The 20,045-nt window shown below is 30.1% G+C and overlaps 1 protein-coding gene across 11 annotated transcripts in view; it reads right to left on the bottom strand.

Annotated features, from left to right (window-relative positions):
- Positions 1-3,588: 3,588 nt before the first annotated feature.
- Positions 3,589-20,045, bottom strand: part of Unc-115a (actin binding LIM protein Uncoordinated 115a) — a 46,912-nt gene continuing 30,455 nt past the window's right edge. For 2 of the 11 annotated variants that reach the window (XM_074172594.1, XM_023163491.2), the window contains 5 exons: positions 17,053-17,153; positions 13,384-13,453; positions 11,983-12,023; positions 8,871-9,071; positions 3,589-5,250 (listed from right to left, as the gene is read on the bottom strand). In XM_074172594.1, the coding sequence (XP_074028695.1) occupies positions 5,137-5,250; positions 8,871-9,071; positions 11,983-12,023; positions 13,384-13,453; positions 17,053-17,153 (527 nt within the window). In that variant the 3' untranslated portion in view covers positions 3,589-5,136. Of the gene's footprint in view, positions 5,251-8,870; positions 9,072-11,982; positions 12,024-13,383; positions 13,454-17,052; positions 17,154-17,354; positions 17,432-20,045 lie in introns of those variants that run through there. The other 9 variants (XM_023163494.2, XM_023163492.2, XM_023163495.2 and 6 more) reach the window with 9 other exon arrangements.

Genomic DNA, 20,045 nt, shown 5'->3' on the forward strand with positions numbered 1-20,045 from the left:
TATTGTCAGTAATTACCGACCCATCTTGATTACCACCCTTCAAAAATTACTTGAATTAGCGCATGAAATTCGATTCATACTGATACTGATGGAAATCTAATGAAATCAGAAATGATATATATTATAAGAGGTGTACCCCAGGGGTAAGTGTTGGGCCCACTATTATACATTCTTTACACTAACAATGTGCCTGAAGTTGTTAATGAATACATGGTTCAGTATGCCGATGACTGTTCTGTGGTTTTCAGTTCAACCGATCACAACTACCTACAGGCAAATATCTTTTTCAAGCTAAAGATTCTGGAGGAGTACTTTACATCACACAATATCAAACTGAACAAAACAAGACACAAATCATATATTTTACCCAAAACGGCACAAATAATACTTTTAGTGATGGTGTAACTATTTTAGAACCAGTGACCCAACTTTCTTGGAATTATGATTGACTCGAAGGTGAACTGGAAGAGCCGCATAGATAAAGTGGCAACAGAAATGTCAAGGTACTGCTATGCCCTGAAAATAATTACACAACATATATCCACTGAGGCTGCGATGTTAGCATATAATGGTTATATTCAGAGTCACATCAGATATGGCATTATATTCTGGGGAATGTCTGCACATACACAAAAAATATTCGTATTGCAAAAACGGTGTCTCAGAAAAATATTCAACCTTTCTCGGAGAGAAAGCTGTAAAAAATATTCTTAGATAAAAAAATATTAACACTAACAGATCTCTATATTCATGAATCTGTGGTATTTGTCAACCGTTCACAGAACCATGGTAGAAAAATGGACCGATAATTCTGCCTCTGAATAGAGCACACCAAACATTAATACTAAATTGTCTTTGCGGATTGTGTTGATGGACTAGAAATGGATTATGTCTACTCGAATAATGAAAATTCTTTCTATTATACATCCCACAATTTGAAAAATTAGCCTCATCGCTCTATATAATATTTCTATAGAAGTTTGAATCTTAACTGCATTTATTCACAAACCACCAATCGTCTCTCAGGGTCACCAGGTTCTAGTGTTTTCACTGGTCTTAACTTATAAGGAGAAATCTAATGTTTCTTCAGAATTCATTGAATAACAAACGGTGGAAAAACTATTTCTCTAGCTAAATCTGATGGAATTATTTGGATTTACCTCAAAGTAGGATGAAACGTCAATTTGTGTATCTTAAGGTATTACAAAACGTTTTTCAGTTCTCCTCTTTTCAAAAACTTTTTCATTGTTCCTGAGTCGACGATGAAACAGCAAAAAAAACGCCGATTAGGTAATTCAAGATCGGGGAACGAATTGCTGTAGTGTTGGAGTGGTCTTACGCTATTTTTCTGGAAAACCAAGTAATACTACGTTGTTCTTGATGTGAAAACGGAATTTCGAAAAATATTCAAACAGTAGTTGACAGTTACAACAATTTATGACATTGTCTTGATATACTTGAGAATATTTGACAAATTTATCAACATAATACTTTACATATAATATAACGTAAATCTTACATAACTAATTTATCATAACATTAAAAACAACAGTACAAAAATAACATTTCAAAACGCTCCAAGGTGCGAACTTGTTTTCTCCTTTTCATAAAAGAGGATGTATGCATCTCCACTCACAAGTGATTTTTGTGAAATTAGTGACACATGTGAATCATTGTATTCGTGCCATGTGCCAGTATAAGGATGTCTGCAGAATGCTGTATAATGTCCGCTGTAGGTAAATCCACTGTGATTCGAAAGTGCATATTGACAAATAGTATTTCACCAAAGTTTCAAGACAACTTGATTACTCATAATAATTCTGTTTTATCGAATCAAACACATTTTTTTTCAACCGCATTAATAAGACACTCCAGTATTTTCTGTTCTATACAAAAATGGCTTCAATGTTATCATTATGGTAGACATATTTTGATTAACGAAATGAATATGGCTAGTAGAATGGCTTTGAGATGGATATTATCGTTTTGTAAATTAATACCAAATAGCTCAGTGGTGTCAAGTGAGTGGTACTACATGATGATTACGGGTTTCACGAGTTCAAATCCTAGCGCAATTTTTTCTTTTTGCTGTTAGCAACAAAATATTATATAAGTACCAAAATTGGGTGTTTGAACAATCATGAGGTTTTATTTGCCAAAACAAATGAATTTTTTGTACTAGTGAAATGAATACTTCAACATAAGTCGCTCATTTTCAATTTTAGGAAAAAAAGTGTTGAGCTTTGTTGTTGAGAATGTTATTACGAATCGAAATGCATGATAAAATATAAGGTGTTACTTAAAAAAATTCCAATCGTGAAATATTTTGAGAATTTGTCAATATTTTGTCAATTTCTTTTTGTTTTCGGTATCGAGAAGGCCATTAAAAATGCTACCAGTTTGCTCATTTAACCGAGTTCGTAGTATCAATAATACGAAGTTGGCAGTGGTGCCAACTTAATTTGGAACACGCTGTATAGCTAAGAGAAACTAACGTCAAACAGTACTACCTCTGTAAGTTTATTTTGTCTTGGTTGTATTACATCGTTGATTAAACTTGTTCACTGCATGCTCACTGAAAAAATAAAAGTGATATTTCTAGAAAAAGTTCAATTTCAAAAAGTCTGTGAAATTCACTCAATGAAGTAATCAGGTTCGTTGAGAACTGGATATAGTTGGTCGACTATGAATAGACATAAGCCACAATAAACTTCACGGGTTGCAGTGGATGCTCTATCAGGCCCACTCTCTTCCAACTCAACCTATCTATCGTTTAAAGAAGCACCTTCTTGACAAAGACAGCTCAATTATTCACCAGTTCTAGTATCAAATTATTTTAAATCTAAAGAAATGAACTTTAAACATTCAAGCAAGTCTCGAATATATCTACACAGTAAGTTGAATAGACTGACGCCTATCAGAAAACAACTACTTCGCTGGCTAATACCACGAACGGAGTTGGATTACATCCGACAGGCGTCAGTGCAGGAATCTTCACAGAACATTTCCTGCATATGCAATTGGCAATACAACTGAGAGTCGACCTTCAATTTTGACCGGTGTCGGGTTCATTAGCCACTCATCAGTGCAAGATAGTGGCCATCATCGACCTAAAGTCAATGATATTCCATAATTGAAAATCGGAATTCTTTCAGAGTATTTCATTCCTCTTCCTAAGTTGGAGCGAACAACAAAATGTCCCTCCATCTAGTGGACAAGGTACTAACCAACTGCATATCCGAATTAGTCTATATACAAAGTCCGAAATTTGCCCGATTCCTCTCAATAAGGAAGAAAAACTTTCTTATTAGTCAGTGGGCTATGCTTGGAGACTGGCGGTAAACAAATCTAAAGAAATTAACTTTAAACATTCGGATAAAATCCAAGGCCCTTCGTCGTATTAGCCAGTGGAGTAGTTGTTTTCTGATAGGCATCAGTCCATTAAACCTATTGTGTAGGTATATCCGAGACTGACAACGTTTAAAGTTCATTTCTTTAGATTTGTTTACTGCCAGTCTCCAAGCATAGCCCACTGACTAATAATAAAATTATTTTAATTATGTATATGCAACAAAAATAAAACAAAAGTGCAAAGTAATATTTTTATTTAATGTAACACTAAGTTAAATGAGAATAACCAGGTCCAAGACAGCGTGCTGTCACCCATATTACTGAAAAGGGACTTATTTCACACATTTATTCAATTCTCATCATGAAATACCATTAATAAAGGCCTTTGGTTCTTTATCACATGTAGTATAATACAACAAATTGTGAATATTTGTAATTAAGTCAAACATTTCACTGTGAAAATTTCATAACTGCCACATATTTATCCAAACTAAAATTAACTTTTTTCAGGAAGGCGCTATACTATTTCTGTTCTTGGTGAATAACTCGAAATTTACATTTTGACCTGTGAATCTTGAGCTTTCAAATACTTCAACTATGATTAATCATTATAATATTGTGTATTATACTGTACCTTCGAGGTAACATAAATAATCTTTTAACTTCTCACCATTACTATTTCATAAGGAATGGCAATGATTCTCAAAACGTCATCAACTTTTGTAAACGGACATTCACATTTAAGTAATAACTTGATACTTTTAAAAGTGCTTCCTTCAATGTACCAAGACCAACAAGGGCAATAAAAATCTTCCAAGTACGTTACAAATTCTGAAACTAGGATATTTTAGCTATACACAAGCACCAATCAATACCATTGTTGGCATGGAAAGAATTAAGTCCCTCCTAGTAATAGCAAATCAATAAATTAACTAAATATAAATCTGCTTGTAACATTCAAGTTTCTCCCATAGCAGAGAAAAGCTTAGCAGTGGTCATCAATAAAAACTTGTGATCTTTCTTAACACTTCAACTGAATCTAATAATATAAATGCAATCTACAGAAATAATTCAATACCATATAAAAATATACACCTTATCAGCAACCTATACTAAAAAACAAAATTACGACTAGCCAAAAAGCAATACCTGAAATATTCCTACAGTCCTTCTCATCAAAGGCTTTTCAAATTTTTTCTAATACTTAAATTTTATAACTTAAAAAAATATGTTATAATTCAGCCATTATTTATATTAGCTACTCTCTTGTTCCTCTCACATATTATTCACAAGTTCATATATAAACCCTTAAATAAAAGTATGTTACAGCAACATACAAAAAATCGGCACAACGTCAATAAAACCAAATAAAAATTTCGATATTGAAACCGAATGCAACAGCAGTTTTGACTCGAAATATCTTTTAAATGAGTTGTACTTAAGCCAACTGCAAAATATTCAACTATACCAAGTGCATGAGTGAAAAATGCTGTTGGTTAACATAAAAATATGCACCGCCTATGGCAGTCAGTTTGTCATAAAATTTTTAATAAAACTTAGACTATGGCAAAAACAAGTTCAGTCAGAACCACTGGTTGCAAAAATTAAAATTAGGGAAAACAAAAAATAAGGAACTATTGTGTATTTATGACAAACTTGCTTTCACATAAATATTGCTGAAAGCCACAATATATTAGCTAATAAAGCCTTCTCATTGACCCATTCTTTTTATTTGAATAATGATGCAAAAATAAGCAAAGTTTTAAGAGTAAATTTAGAGAAATTTCAAAATAAGCGAACCCTACGTTTCAGTTCATTTCTTCGCCATTGTGGTAACCTGTAGAAGTCTGTCCTCTGAACTTGAAGTAGCGCTTCAAATTCTTGATCTGAAAGGTGTCTCTGTAATATAAATTATTTTGTGTTAAGAAATATTAAAAATGAATTTATGAAAAATATACTGATGTTTGAAGAAAAAAAAGTGAACCAAATTTTGAATATTCTTAATAAAGAGGGAGTACAAAATAGCCAGCAAATGTGACTTTTTTTACTCATATTTACCATACAAAGTAGGCATATTTTTGTTGTGTATTGAAAACTTTTAAAACAAGAAATTGGGGATAACTGAAATTGAGTTCTCAAAACGTCATCTACCGATGAAAAATGAATTGGGAAACTTATTTTTTTTGTTACCAATCTAATTAAGTAAAAGAGTAACTGTAATGAATTATCATAAACTGAAGGAAATTTCGAAAAATTTATATGAACGGAATATTTCTTTACATCTGGGATATATATATATATATATATATATATATATATATATATATATATATATATATATATATATATATATATATATCACGTGAAATCATTAAAAATCCACCCATTCAGGTCCACGCATTGCATATGATCGTGGAATTTTTTATAAATCTTTCGAATACATCACTAGAAATGAGAAAAATTTCAAACTATCTCTGTATGAATCCAAAAACGTGGACATAAATTTTTATTATAGGTACAAAATAACAAAAGATTGAATCAACTTATTTCTTTCTTTTTATTAATATATCTCGGTAACCATTCATTTTAGAAAAAATCGAATGTTTTATTATTCAAGTCAAAAAGAACAAGTATAAAATTACACAGAAGGTGAAGTTTAAAGAATAAGAAAGAAATTTAACTAATTTCACACATTTTGCAAAACAAAATGAATACCACCATTTAGAAAATACATCCAGTGTCATGTTGGCATAATATATGTACACTCCTATAATGCGCGACTCAGCGATTATACTGAGAAGTTAAATATTTTAGGTAGCTCACAGTATGGGTTCATACCAAAAAAGTTCACCAAGACAGTATTAGATAGCGGATTGCAGTTTGTTAGAAGCTAAACTGTGACAGATATGTATTAGAGGTCCATGTGTGGAATGGATTAATCTCATATCGGTTGGAAAAATTACAAGCAATTGGATTTTGTGGAACTACATTCAATCTAATGGAAAGTTATTTGCAAAGTAGAAATCAAAAAGTTAAAATTAATGATATATACAGTGACAAAAAAATATTATTTATGGCATTCCTCAAGGTTCTGTTTCGGGTCCGATATTGAATATTTACATCAATGATTTATTTTATATGCAAACAGAAGAAAAAAATTCAATCTTTTCATATACTGCTAATAAGCTGGTGTAATTTAAAAGTGTGAAAGCAGATTTCAACAATATCAAGAAAATTTATTAACGATACATTTTGAAAAAACCAAATAGTTAACTTTTAGTTCTTGCCAAAAATTTTCACCAAAATCAAGTCCATCAAAAATTAGTGAGAGTATCGAAATCTTCAAGTACTTGGGCACAATGATTTACATACATTTGAGATGGGATCATCAAATTAATTATTTGCTGAAAAAATTTAGGATCCTCCTGCCGAAATTCAAATATTTAAAAAAATTCTTGAGTATACACCATTTAAATTTACTTTATTTTGCTCTGGTTCAATCACAACTACAATATGGAATAATTAGGCTGGGGCGGAGTGAGTAGAACCTACTTGACTAAACTTGAAGTTATTCAAAAATACTTTCTAAAAATAATATATAATAAAAAATATGATTTTTCAGGTGAAGAACTTTTCAAAATTAGTAAAAAAATGTATATGTCAATATTTTTATAATCTTTTGATTTTTATGTGTAAAAATAAATCAAACGTTCAATATAATAATCATGAATATGATACAAGAAATAAATTTACATATTCTTCAAAAATGAGTGAAGAAAGCGATATCACAAAAAAATTACATGTACATATATAATTCCTTATATATTTGATAAGCTGCCTCATTATATGAAAAATTCCAAACTTTTTTTTTTCATATAAAAATAAAATTAATGAATGGATAATAGAGACTTCACGAATTGTTTTCCATGATATAATGAATTTCAATGAATCATGATATACATTTCATCAACTACATTCCTGAATAATTTTATTCAATTCATATATTGTTATTGACCACATATTTCAAATGTATGTATTCATATGTTATCTTCTTTTTTTCACATATGTTCATATACTTTTTATATGAATATATGTGAGATTGTATTTATAAAGATGATCTTTTTTTATGACTTATCTTGGCACAAGTTTCACTTCTCAAGGTTATTATTAGTTTATTTAGAAGTTTGTTTATTATTTCCGATGTATATATTATAAAATGTCGTGAATAAACATTTATTATTAACTGTATTAGATCAGAGCTTATTGAAATTAGGAACACCATAAGGATAATGTCTATATCTAATATCATTCAATATCTTCAAAACTGATATTCTTGAATAAATAAATTGAACAGACTATCAATTCTTTATGCAAAGACCCTAATTCAAATTTCACTGAAAAATCAATTTATGTTTTTCCAGATTATCAATCGGACAGAAAATTCCTATTTATATGTAAACAAAATATTACTCACAAAATGAAAAGAAAGTTTTTGTAACAGAAATGCTATTACTCTGTGTAAGAGTTTTTGAGCGAAAAATTTTACTCGGATACCAGCATTATTGAGAGGAGTAGTGTATTGTATTTGTTTTAAACCAACCCAAATTGCTACCGTCACTGTTTTCGAAATAATTTAAAAAAACTGAGATCGGTTATTTACATTTTTCCGCTTCTATGTCTTCAAAAAGGTGTAGTGTACATGTTTTAAATGTGTTGAACATGTCTGAACAAGCAATTTAAAGAAACACATGTTGCGGTTTTGGGAACTGTTAAGTGAAAATCTTGCAATGTGTAATAAAAAAAGGAATAACCCATTTCATTATATTATTACTTATTGTAAAATGAAATACTTGTAAAAATATTTAACTGACTATAATTTTATCAGCAGAAAAGTCTTAATAGTCTTGAAAAATTATTACATATAAAAAACACTCACCTATAACATCTATTTTTTGACTAAAAAAATTAAATTCATGATTTGTTCTTTAGATCCAGATTATGATCAGTCGGAGCTGAGCACTGTCAAAGTATCCTTACACATAAATATAACCCTTAATTATTCCCAGTACCATCCACGGAAATGTTTTACCGCATCCGCTTATGTGTAACATAGTTAGAACTAACAATAAATACTCAATGAAATGAGTCTGGGTAGCAGTGGTGGGGTAGAATAGAAAGAGCTTCCACACAAATAGAAACGCGATTAAAAATATTAATAAAATTATAGATATATGGAAAATAGTGCTTTCAGTGTACAGGCTGCTAAACTAAAAAAAAATTGTATTGAATTGGCCGATACTTGATGAAAATCCATATTAAAACTAATTAATACTGCTTACAAAAACCGCGACACGTGTATGACTATACAATAGCTTTTTCAAGCGTAAAATAAAATAATTTGTATAGCTATTGTATAGCAAAACACGTGTCGCGGTTTTTGTAAAACCCTTTACAGTGGAAATCATACAATAAACAGTATTAATTAGTTTTTTTTTTAAATTAATGAATGGCATACTCACTTCTAAGTTACACCTATCTACATCCGCTGGCAGTCGATAATTAGTGATCACAAGTAAATGGTAGGGGTAGATTTTTGCCGGTTCGTTTATTAGCATCGTATGCGCCATGTTTGGCAGGGAGCGTCGAACTTGTGATGAGTACCCGCCCGGGTAGCGTCCCAGTCCCCCTGTGTACGTTGTTGATATTGGCAATTCTGCATTCTGGCAACACAATATTCGATATGGTAATTACATTAATAAATGAATATTAATTGAAGTAAAACACAAATTTCGAAACCGAAAAGAAATGTATGTTATGAAGCTCGCCAACAGTTCTATAACTCCGTTTATATGAGAAACAGACAATCCAAAACCGATTTGAACTGAGTATTTATTTGACATAGAGTGGACCATCAACTGCATATTATTTTCTACAAATGTTTTTCTTTTGATTGCTGCTGAATTTTCAAAGGAAAAGAGTTCTTGTACTGAATAAAAAATAGTCCATCAAATAAATTTTTATTTAAAGTAGACTGCACTGGATGTTGATTCATAACCCTCCTAGGGTAGTATTTATTTTTCATTTTATCACATATATCGTCCATCACATAGACCGGGAAATTGAACTATTATATTTTTATAAACTGAAATTCACAAATTCATAACCTGCATTTTTTTGGGTAGATATTAGAACATGGCATTGGTTCTTTTCATCAAAGAATCACTCATTTTACCTATTTCATGAATGTCATTGTTTTTGATATCCGGAATCATAGATTAAGATGAAAGACATTGGTTCCTTATTAGAATGAGCAACATTAATAATTACAGTTTCAGAATTAGATTAAAAACCTCGAAAAACATGACAAGCGACTTTCCTCAATATTCCTGTTTACATACTATACATATTCTGGAAAAATGATAGAAAAATAATGAACCATTTCGAGTATTCATGCGTAGCAAGTTCTTCATTATCACACGAAGGATTTGAAATTTTGTTTTTTAAATAACCCATAAGATCGTATCATTAAAAATATATTCTACAACATGCAAACAATGAAATAAAATACAGAAAATATAATTCCACCATAAAAAAACTAAAAAGCATTGCAATAACAAGAAGAAAACATTTTTGAATACATATTCAATTGAAATACTGGTGTGGCCCACCTCACACAAGATGCATAAAAATATAAGAAAATGATCAAAAAGAGATAAAACCTATTTTGCCAACAAAAATCCTAAATAATTTTTCTTTTATCCTAACGGTTCTCAATTTATCTTGACTCTTTCAAGTCAATTTGGCAAAATAAATACTTTTTTATCCGATATTTTTTGGAGAATGCGTTCTTTCCAGTCATAAATCAAAAATAAATATGTCCGTTTTCACCAAATCTTTCTGACTACTCTTTACCCAAAATAATTTTTGAGATTTGTACTTTGATGTTTTTAATAAACATTTCTTATGAATTATTCAGTTTATATCATTTCCGACATTAAATATTTATTTATTAAATAAACAGTGTTTTTAGGTTAAATTGAAGAGTAGCTTCTTAGTGAAATATTTCGCTATTGACGGTAAACTTCGCCTTAAGTTTTTATGTCGCCTATTTGTAGTCAGACACCGACCATACGGAGTGTAGAGGACAACATAATAACTTGAAATCCTTTTACACAAAAAAATAAAATAAGCAAAATTCACAACATATGAATGGAATTTTATCTAAAGAACCGCTGATGATTACAGTGTGAATATAATCAATAATCTAGATGAAAACACTCCTGAAACAGGAAGAAATGGTGTGGATATTAGTAAGAAAAAAAACGAAATCTTCTCTTTCTTTTATACCAATATCTCAGATTTGTAACATGTGAACTCTTTGAAAAATTCATCAGCAATGCATCTGTATGATATTCTTTCAAAAATTTTGAAGCAGGTTGTCAATGTTTTGAGTGGTTCACCTGTTCACTTGGTAAATTGTACCAATGAAAGATCATAATGAAAAATACAATGATCAGCTTTTTAGAAAATTCAAAATGTTTAAATAATCGTCAATTTGGTTTCAGAGATCTAAGATCTCTTACTAAGGCAATAACATATATCAATCATGACATAACAAAAATGAAATTAAACAGGTCACATAAAAATACTATGTCGAAGTACAACTCTCAGAAATTATACACAAAAACGATCAAAATGATTTGATATGAATTATCAAAGAAAATAGTATTTATTTTTTATCAACTTAAAAAAAATTTCTGCGTAGTTTTTTTTAGTTTAACGTTTTTGTTAGTAACGAAGTATGTATTATAGAGATTTAGGCTTTCGCGGCCATCTTTTGAAGCTGTATATTGTTTCGGATCGGAAATCTCTCCAATCTTGGACCTCTAAAGATGCCAGCGAAACGTTAGGAAGAAATTTCAACAGAAGGCGGCCTACAACACGAAATGACAAACAGTTTTATATTGGAGATCATTCATATAAAAAATGAAAAGCTCCTTACTGGCAATGAGGAAATGAATTGATTCCACTAGTTTTTAGGTCAGCGCCATTTTATTGTCGGTTACATTGTATTTTTATGCTCCTTTTGAACGGTAAACCACTCGCCTAAGAGAAGTTATTGGTGTATACAAATAAATTGGAGTAGCGGAAAAAGCTTAGAATTCTCACACATTTTTGTTGAAATAGTTCATTTTTGCTGAATTATGTTCAACCAGATATGTGCTATTTTCAACAAAGAGTAGGTATATGTGTTTCCATGTCGAAAAAACTTGAGCAAAATGGGTATTGCCACAATGGTTTTTACTCTACTTTGACTGAGGAATAGAATGTAACCGACTTGTAGAGAAAGCTAGTCGTTAGACAAATTCACTTTGATTTATTAATTACCTCCGAAAAAATTTCAGAATGTAAGAGAATAATGTTTGAAAAAAAACTAGTCACATAAGCAGTGAGAAACTATAAAACACGAGTAATCTGTAACAGTATATTCAACTGAGACACATCCTTCTTAAAATCTAATTGACTACAAATTGTTATTGAAGGTTAGAAATGAGTTAGTAAATAAATTTACAAGTGAACAAAAGCAAGCCTACAGCCATAGAACATATTGAATAAGCATTATTTACATACCAGGGCGCATCGTTCGACATCCGTGATGGATCCAGTGGAAACTGAAGAAAAGGTATAAGTTTTACATACTTGCTCATTGCAGAAAGTCGTATCTCATATCAAAATCAGTTACTGAATCTAAGCCAAAATATGCTTCATTAGTATAAAATGTCACAATTCGTCCACAAAGATTTGACCATTTTCAATTAATATTTATTAAAGGTCCCAAAAAGTCGAAAACACTACCACTAGGGGGTATTGTGCCTTCATTAGAACTAGTTAAAAGTTGATCATCAAAAACTGAGAGCATATATTAGTCTAAGCATTAAAAATAAAACACATGCACTGGCATAACCAATGACCCTTGAATTTTAAAATTATTTTCTATAGATGTATTGGTGTTTCTGTGTACGTAACCGTAGAAGTGATTACATTTCTTGATAGAGGAATTTCAAAAAAATCAATCAAAAGTCTTACATATCAAAAATGATCAAAAGAAACCCTTCACGCAAGTGAATTTCAACGATATGTGACTTAACTCAAAACATGCAGTTAAGGGCAACTTTCAGAAATAGACCAAAGCTTTATAATAATTTCCAGGCTTTATGCAGTGATAAACTGTTTGTGCAGATACTTTAAGAAATTTCAGATCTACCTCAAAATTTATTAGAAGACAAAAAAATTATATTTCATTTTGAATTCGCCCGTTAAAAATTCACTTGTTTATCCTCAATTCGCCCTAGTCTCAACTAAAAGTGGCCATCCATATAGGGAAAACAGATGGTTAACAGAAAAATCCATTTTTGAAGTTATTTTCAGAAATCACTGGAAATTACATTGCTGAATACTGTAATTTTTCTCCGTAACTTTCAATCCATTGCTATCGAAGTTTGTGAGATATTATAACAACATTCATCCACTTTACTATTCAAATAATACCTAATCTGTTTTTTTTCACTGAAATTTACAAATAGTAACCCTGAACCACTCCGATGAGTGAAGCCAATTTATGGCGTAGCAAAATAAACTAAATCACCCATTTTATTCTCAGAAAGCATTTTATTTTTCTTCTTGGTGCAATCAGAGCAATAAAAAAGCATTAAAAGCAACTACAACTGGAACTACAGTTCAAAAGAACTGATTTGATACCTTGGATACCATTTAAACTCGTATACCAGAAGATATTTCAATAAAAATAGAGCAATAATAATTCCATGTCGTCTTTGTCAAACCTTAGCAATAAGTACCTCAAAAAATGTGGAAAAAAATTTAGTTCATCTTGTTCGTAAAAAAAGGTGTTACAGAGGATCACAGATAGTACTTTGAATTTTGTTCAATATATCTTCTGTACGACCTAACAAAAGTTTTTCAAATATAATTATATTGTACCGAGACAAAGATGCTGTTGACAAATATACTTACTATCTGATTTTCCACTACTGAAGTCCGTGCTATGAGTTTTAACACCCATTCCACTAAACGAATAATCACCCTGTGAATAATCAACTCGTTATTAAGACAACGATATTACAAAACAAACCGACAGTGAATGAGTCAGCATTTTTTGCAAAAAAAAATATCTATGCTGCTGCTTTCTGATATTGTGAACCATGACTTCGGAAAAAATACATAAATTTTTCAACCTAGTGTTCTGGATAAATTATATTCAAAATTACCTATCCATGTCTCGTTAGCCATGTAACATAGAAAAATCAATCCAAATTCTCACAAAAAGAATACCTAGTCAAAGAGACTACCGTTGAGCCAATGCACACCTATCAAGCTTAGATATACTTTCCATTTGAATTATCTGTTTTGATAAATAATTGTGAATTCAAATACTTGCACTTCATAAGAATTGTATTTGAAGATGTCCAAATATACAAATATTTTTGGAGTATTCAGTATACTTCTGAAAACCCAATTAGAACTATCCTGATGATGAAGATTGACTGGATCTGCAGATATGTCAGAAAGCAGCTTGCATGTTTTTCACTACGAACATGTTTCCTTAGTTTTGATGATCTTTAAGAATTCGGTTTTCAAAATAATTCGTGATGCATCAATTCCATTGCTGTCATCTGAATTACTTAGGGCTCTTTATTTTGATTTTTGAAATTATTACTTAAACGCAGATTAAAATTTTAAACATCAATCTGTGCAGCGGCAGTGAACTTTATCTGTTGAATTGAAATTGTTAATTGAAATCTTACTCAAATCTCTTTGAAGAAAATATTAAAAGTTATAAACCAGCAAATATAAACCATTATAAGAGTTTCTGCTGAACGAATTCTCAGGTTGATATCAAAATTAGGGAACCTAACACTCAGCTAATAAAAATTTGAATAAAATAATTGAAACTGGGTACATGGTTTCTAGAGGTCACATGAAGTGAGAAAAATGAACAATCAATAAAGATATAATTTCCTAAATTTTATTCTAACTTATATATAAGGTGTCCAAAGTCATGAATCAATCAAAAAAGAGAAATATCTCTATACAAAAACAAACCTGTTTAAAAATCTGGTTTTTCGTATGCAATTATCAGAAATATGCGACGGACTGTGGCTGGTCATCGTTTTGAGGTTCAATTCAGTACACCTCGAACTTCACTGTTCAAGAACTCTTCAATTTGGAGAACTGCATTTATGTGGAATTAACTTACTGACAAAGTTTTTTCCAATGGATTTATTTAATCTCAAGCGATTCAAATCCAATGTCAATCACTACTTTCGCACAGGCACCGCTCTTAGAGCGCCTTGAGGATTTTCCTGAATGTTTGTGTTTTGTCCTTAAAAAAAATTTACTTAGAGTGAAAAATCCAAAACTCACCCAAAAAATTACGCAATTTTTTTTCTTCCATCTGACAAGTTGGAACTTGGGAAGATAAAAAGTTTAAATGTAAGAGTTAGAGGAATAATGCTGCTGATCGAGAGATTGTCTCAAAAATGATGTAACCAAATTCATTTCTATGACGAATCTTCTAATGGTATTAAAATATTGCTCAAAAGGTCCATTCCCATCTTTATCCCTTCAAAACTCACTCAAAGACATATTTATTACTGTTTCGGGCATTAATGAAATTCAAAATATACAGAACACCATCTTATAGATCACATGCTGATGACTCAAGATAGTTATTTTTTGTGGTTTTTTTAATAAAAATGTGTTTTTTCAATATGTTTATTTTGTTTTATTGCAAAGGATCTTTTGGAATTCCGTTCTTGAATAAATTTTCATGAAAGAAGTACTTATTATGTAATATTCATTCAGGTAGGTAATGTAAAATTGAGTAGTCAGTGTAAAACTCTATCAAAAACAAAACTGTTATTCGAATTTAAAAATCAGAGATTTCAAATAAACGTGAGATAAGAAAGTAGTAGGCAAAAGATTGATCAATGTTGAAAAAACTTGTAGGTTTTATGTTCATTCAAAGACGATATTGAATATAAAAATAGAAACATCATGAATAATTTGGTTTTAAATATTGTTTTCACTTTTATTCTAACCTCAAACATTTAAGAAGAAACATTATCAACAACATTTAAGAAAACGTATAAAAATGTATGCGGATATTTCATTCTTTTGACCTATGACTTTGGAACAACCCTGTATAAAGTTATACAAAACAGAAATAGCAGAATATAAATCACTCAATGTGAGAAATTTACCAAATACTGTGAACACATATCTGTAAGTCTGTAACATTCCATTTCTAAAATTGGGTTAAAAGAGAAAATTACTTTTTTTACGCTATTACACTATTACGCTATTATTATTTTAAAATATATTATAAAATAAAAATATTTTCTTTATGAATTGAGAACTTGAAGTGACCTCTGAGTAACCAAAAATTTACGCAATGCTACTATTCATTATAAAATACAAACAGATTATACCCAAACCATGATACAACACACTTGACAATTAACATGCAAAGAAGATAGGTGAAAAATTCACTCTCCTGATGATGGAAGTAAGAATGGTGATATAACTGATTCAAAATAAGATCAAAAATAGAAATGATGTTTGAAAAAACATTTATAGCAAATGAATGGATGAAATGATTCTGAAAAATGTATCAACTCCACCTAATCAATGGATGAAAACTCTAAATAAATAGTTTATTCTAAAATATCTTCATTATATGTGCTTTAGAGTTTTGAGGATTACACATCATCTTTAAAAAGTAGACTAACCGTTGCCAATTGATTTTTCTCAGAGCAAATACCAATTCAATAGATGCAAAGGTATAATAGTAGCAAACTCCAAACCGTGTTGGTTTTGAAACCAGGCAGGTAAAAATTATGTGTAAGCCCATCCTTCAAATAGTTCTTCTTTGAAGTCATCTCCACAAGCAGGTAGAAATACACTTATGAATTTCCTGAGAAGAAAGTAAGCTTCCTTATATTCGAAGGATCTTTCAGCATTAGAATGATAAGGTTCGGCTAGAAAATAGTACTGAAAGCGTCAAGAAAAGCGATTGCAATACAACTTTATGAATCTCAAAATCTAAAAAAATTATAATCTCAAATTGTAGAGGGCATGCCAAATACCTAATTTGGCCATCCAGAAGATAAACGACCTAATGTATAGGATTTAACCATCATCCCGAAGTGAGCCCAAGGCTATCCACATAAAGAATTCTTAACGTGACCTAAAAACATGTAACAAATACAATATTTGCTATTCGTGACGACGAACAATCTGTGAAAGTGGCGATGTAACAAATACCCTATTCTAGTAAACTTTTCTAATTAATTTTGTAATAAACATCATTGCATTTCTAGAATGTCTTCTTGAACACACATAGAACAATCTTAAACATTCAAGAATCAATGAAAAAGTTTATTGGTAGAGAAGAATGGGTTTCCAAAAATGTAATTGATAATTTGTTACTAACTTGTACGAAACATTGTATGATGGTTGATGATAGTGTTACCTTGGATACAGAGAGTGAATTTTTGTAAAAAAAAACACACACAATTGCTTGAAAAACTTAAAAACAAACATTCTGCATAAACTAAAAAATAATAATGTCAGGACAACACATATATTAAAAGAAACCAGGTAATGCGGACTCAAACTTACGGGAATTTGAGGAACTGAACTACCAGCAGATGAACTGAATGTATATGATCTTGGCGCCAAACCGTAACCAGGCTTAGGAACATGACGCAGAGCACTCACAACTGTGTATGAATAATAGCAGATAAAAATATGAACAATTCCATAAGCATATATTAAACATTCAGCAACTATACAGCATATGCGGGAGTGTGTGTTCTTTTTGTATTATATACACCTTTTACTTATTTTTGGAACAGTTTCCTAATCAATGAAGTCCTTCAACTTATGTTTCCACTTTCTTTGAAGCTAAACCTAATACTCACATATCCATTTCTACTGGGCAGAGTAGATGATTTAAGTCCATAACCAGGCCTAGGTACCATTCGTAATGATGAAACTACTGTACAACATGCAAAAAAACAATGTGCAAATAAACAATATCAAATAAAATTAAAATAAGAGCACATCATGCATTTATCGTCTGAAATATAAAATGCTGTTTTCTGGCTGAAGTTAGGAATTACTCTATGGGAAGCAAATATTTCTTATGGGAACATTAATTGAAATGATGTTAAATATCGGGATCAAAATGTTAGTAATTCTATACATGAGGCAACATAAGTCCTGGTAAAATTTTACTAGTGGAAATCACAGCATTTCTTTAAACCATTGGGTAATATATTGGTTTAAATATTTAGATCTCCCAACTTGAAAAATGATGAAATTTTTGTAATATTATTTTACACTATCAGTAATATAATATATATATCACTAATATATTATCTAATATGCACATCTCGTATATACAAGATAAAACTGAAAATTCAAGCATTTTGAAAACATTCCAACCTCTTGCAGAAATATTTCATTTTTCAATGAATAACTTTATTACATTAGGAGCATGTTAAATAACATATTTTTTATAAAATACATACATTTATTAAATAATAAGTCTAAGTAATATCTATTAAATTATAATATAAACACTATGTAACAAGATTTGAAGTTCACTAAAATTAGAACTTGGGTCATTTTTCAAATGACAAAAAGTTCAACAACCCAATCAATGATAGATTTCAAAAATTAGTTTTTGTTTAATAATTACCAAATATGAATATTTTAGAGCTGGAATTAATAATTCAGTTTCTTTTCTTTAAAGAAGTAGAGTCAAAAAGCTCTTTTCAAAATTGGTCTCCTAGAAATATTCAGTTTCCATAAATACAATTTATTTCACTGACACAATTTAATGATTTCACAAATGTTTTTTGATGAGATGTTGAATATAATCTACTATAATTTTCACCAGTAAAACAAGTCATAATTTCATTTAAAAAAAAAACTGGTTAGTGACACACTTGTACAAATTACATGCTTTTCGAGGAAATTTTGGAATACACTATTGGAAACAGATAACCTCACCTCAACAAATTTTTCATTTCCATTTCGAAAGGTTTCTCTTCAAGTTTCAAATATTTATCAAATATACAAAAATACATACTTCATCTTTGCACTAATTGATATCACTTTTGAAAGATTCACAATGAATTCTTCTAGTCATTATAATGGTAAAAAGATTTAAAAAATTATAAAAAAATCAAAATGAATCTTCTATGAAACTATACAACTTTAATTATTCGATGAAATAGAATCATTTGATTAGCCTCCATTATGGAATCCATAAAACTTACTTGAAGTAAATAGCACATATTTCTAAAGTAATCTGTCGAAAATCTTAAACAATCCAACAGATTATTTTCTACTTGATAAATCATTTTGCTGAAATATACAATCACTTCATTGTCAAAACACTATGTAACAAGATTTGAAGTTCACTAACTATAGACAAACAATTATACAGAACTATCTCAAAGTTCACAGAAAAATATAATGAAATGTTCATAAACCATTTGTTAGTCCTTTAAATCGAAATCAATGGATAACAAAATGATTCGAGAATTGAGGTTTCACAAACATGTTACCATTATAAAACAATTATAGAAGGTGATTACAAGAAAAATGCTATGAAAAATGGAAAACCTGTTTTGCAATAAGCAAATCAATGAAATTAAACATATCTCACAATTTTGTCAAAAATTGTTTCAAGATTTTGTCTTCTGGTTGTTTTTTCAAGATGATATCAATTACACACTTGATGAATGTTCAGTTCATTTAAAAAACATTGAGAACTTGCATTCTTATACACATAGCTGAATAAATTAATATATCCAAGATCAGCAGATATCAGTAAAAGTATTAAATTTTGTCAAAGAGTTTGAACTGAATCTTGAGAAAGCATATTCTAACTGAAAACACAAGTCCAAAACAATAATTTAAATACTATCCAAAGTTTAAAATCACATTTAAATGTTTATTGAAGATTCTAATAGAAATATCAACTGAACAAATTTTTGACAAGTGAAAAACTATGAAGAAAATATTTCTACTTTAACCTCAACATCATCAAATGTCTCAACTTTATTAACGTTATTAATAAAGTCTAACCTCCAATTCTTGACTTATCAAGCTAGCTATAAGGTAGCTATGAGCTACCTCATATTTATATTATTTGAAACAGGATGGATGGATGGATACTCAATACTCACTCTGACAGTGAATAGGAGAGCATTTGTTTGTAAAAATTTGCATAATACCATTTTACGAAACCGTTACACCGTCACTTACCTACGAACCAACAAAAAACGTAACATTACAATACCTTGTTTGGGTGAATGACATTTGTAATATGAAATATACCTGGGTTTTAAGAATAGGAAGGGATTACTTTCTAAAACGTTGAACATTTCTGAGAAAGCTAAGTGCAGATATATTTTTTCCCTAGATCATTCAATTTGTAGTCAAACATTTGTGAATATGATAAGTTGCTCAGTGGTTTATACTACGCAGTACATTTTTGGCATGAACTTCAGTTTGCTTTTCATTTTACTTTAGCAGATTCATTGTTTATCAAGTTTTATTAATATTTTATACTATGAAAATTAAGTCCTTCATATAAC

This window comes from Leptinotarsa decemlineata, unplaced genomic scaffold, assembly GCF_025532065.1.
Source record: "Leptinotarsa decemlineata unplaced genomic scaffold, Ldec_3_MD MMD2_tig00000133_RagTag_RagTag, whole genome shotgun sequence".
Classification (NCBI taxonomy): Eukaryota; Metazoa; Arthropoda; class Insecta; order Coleoptera; family Chrysomelidae; genus Leptinotarsa; species Leptinotarsa decemlineata.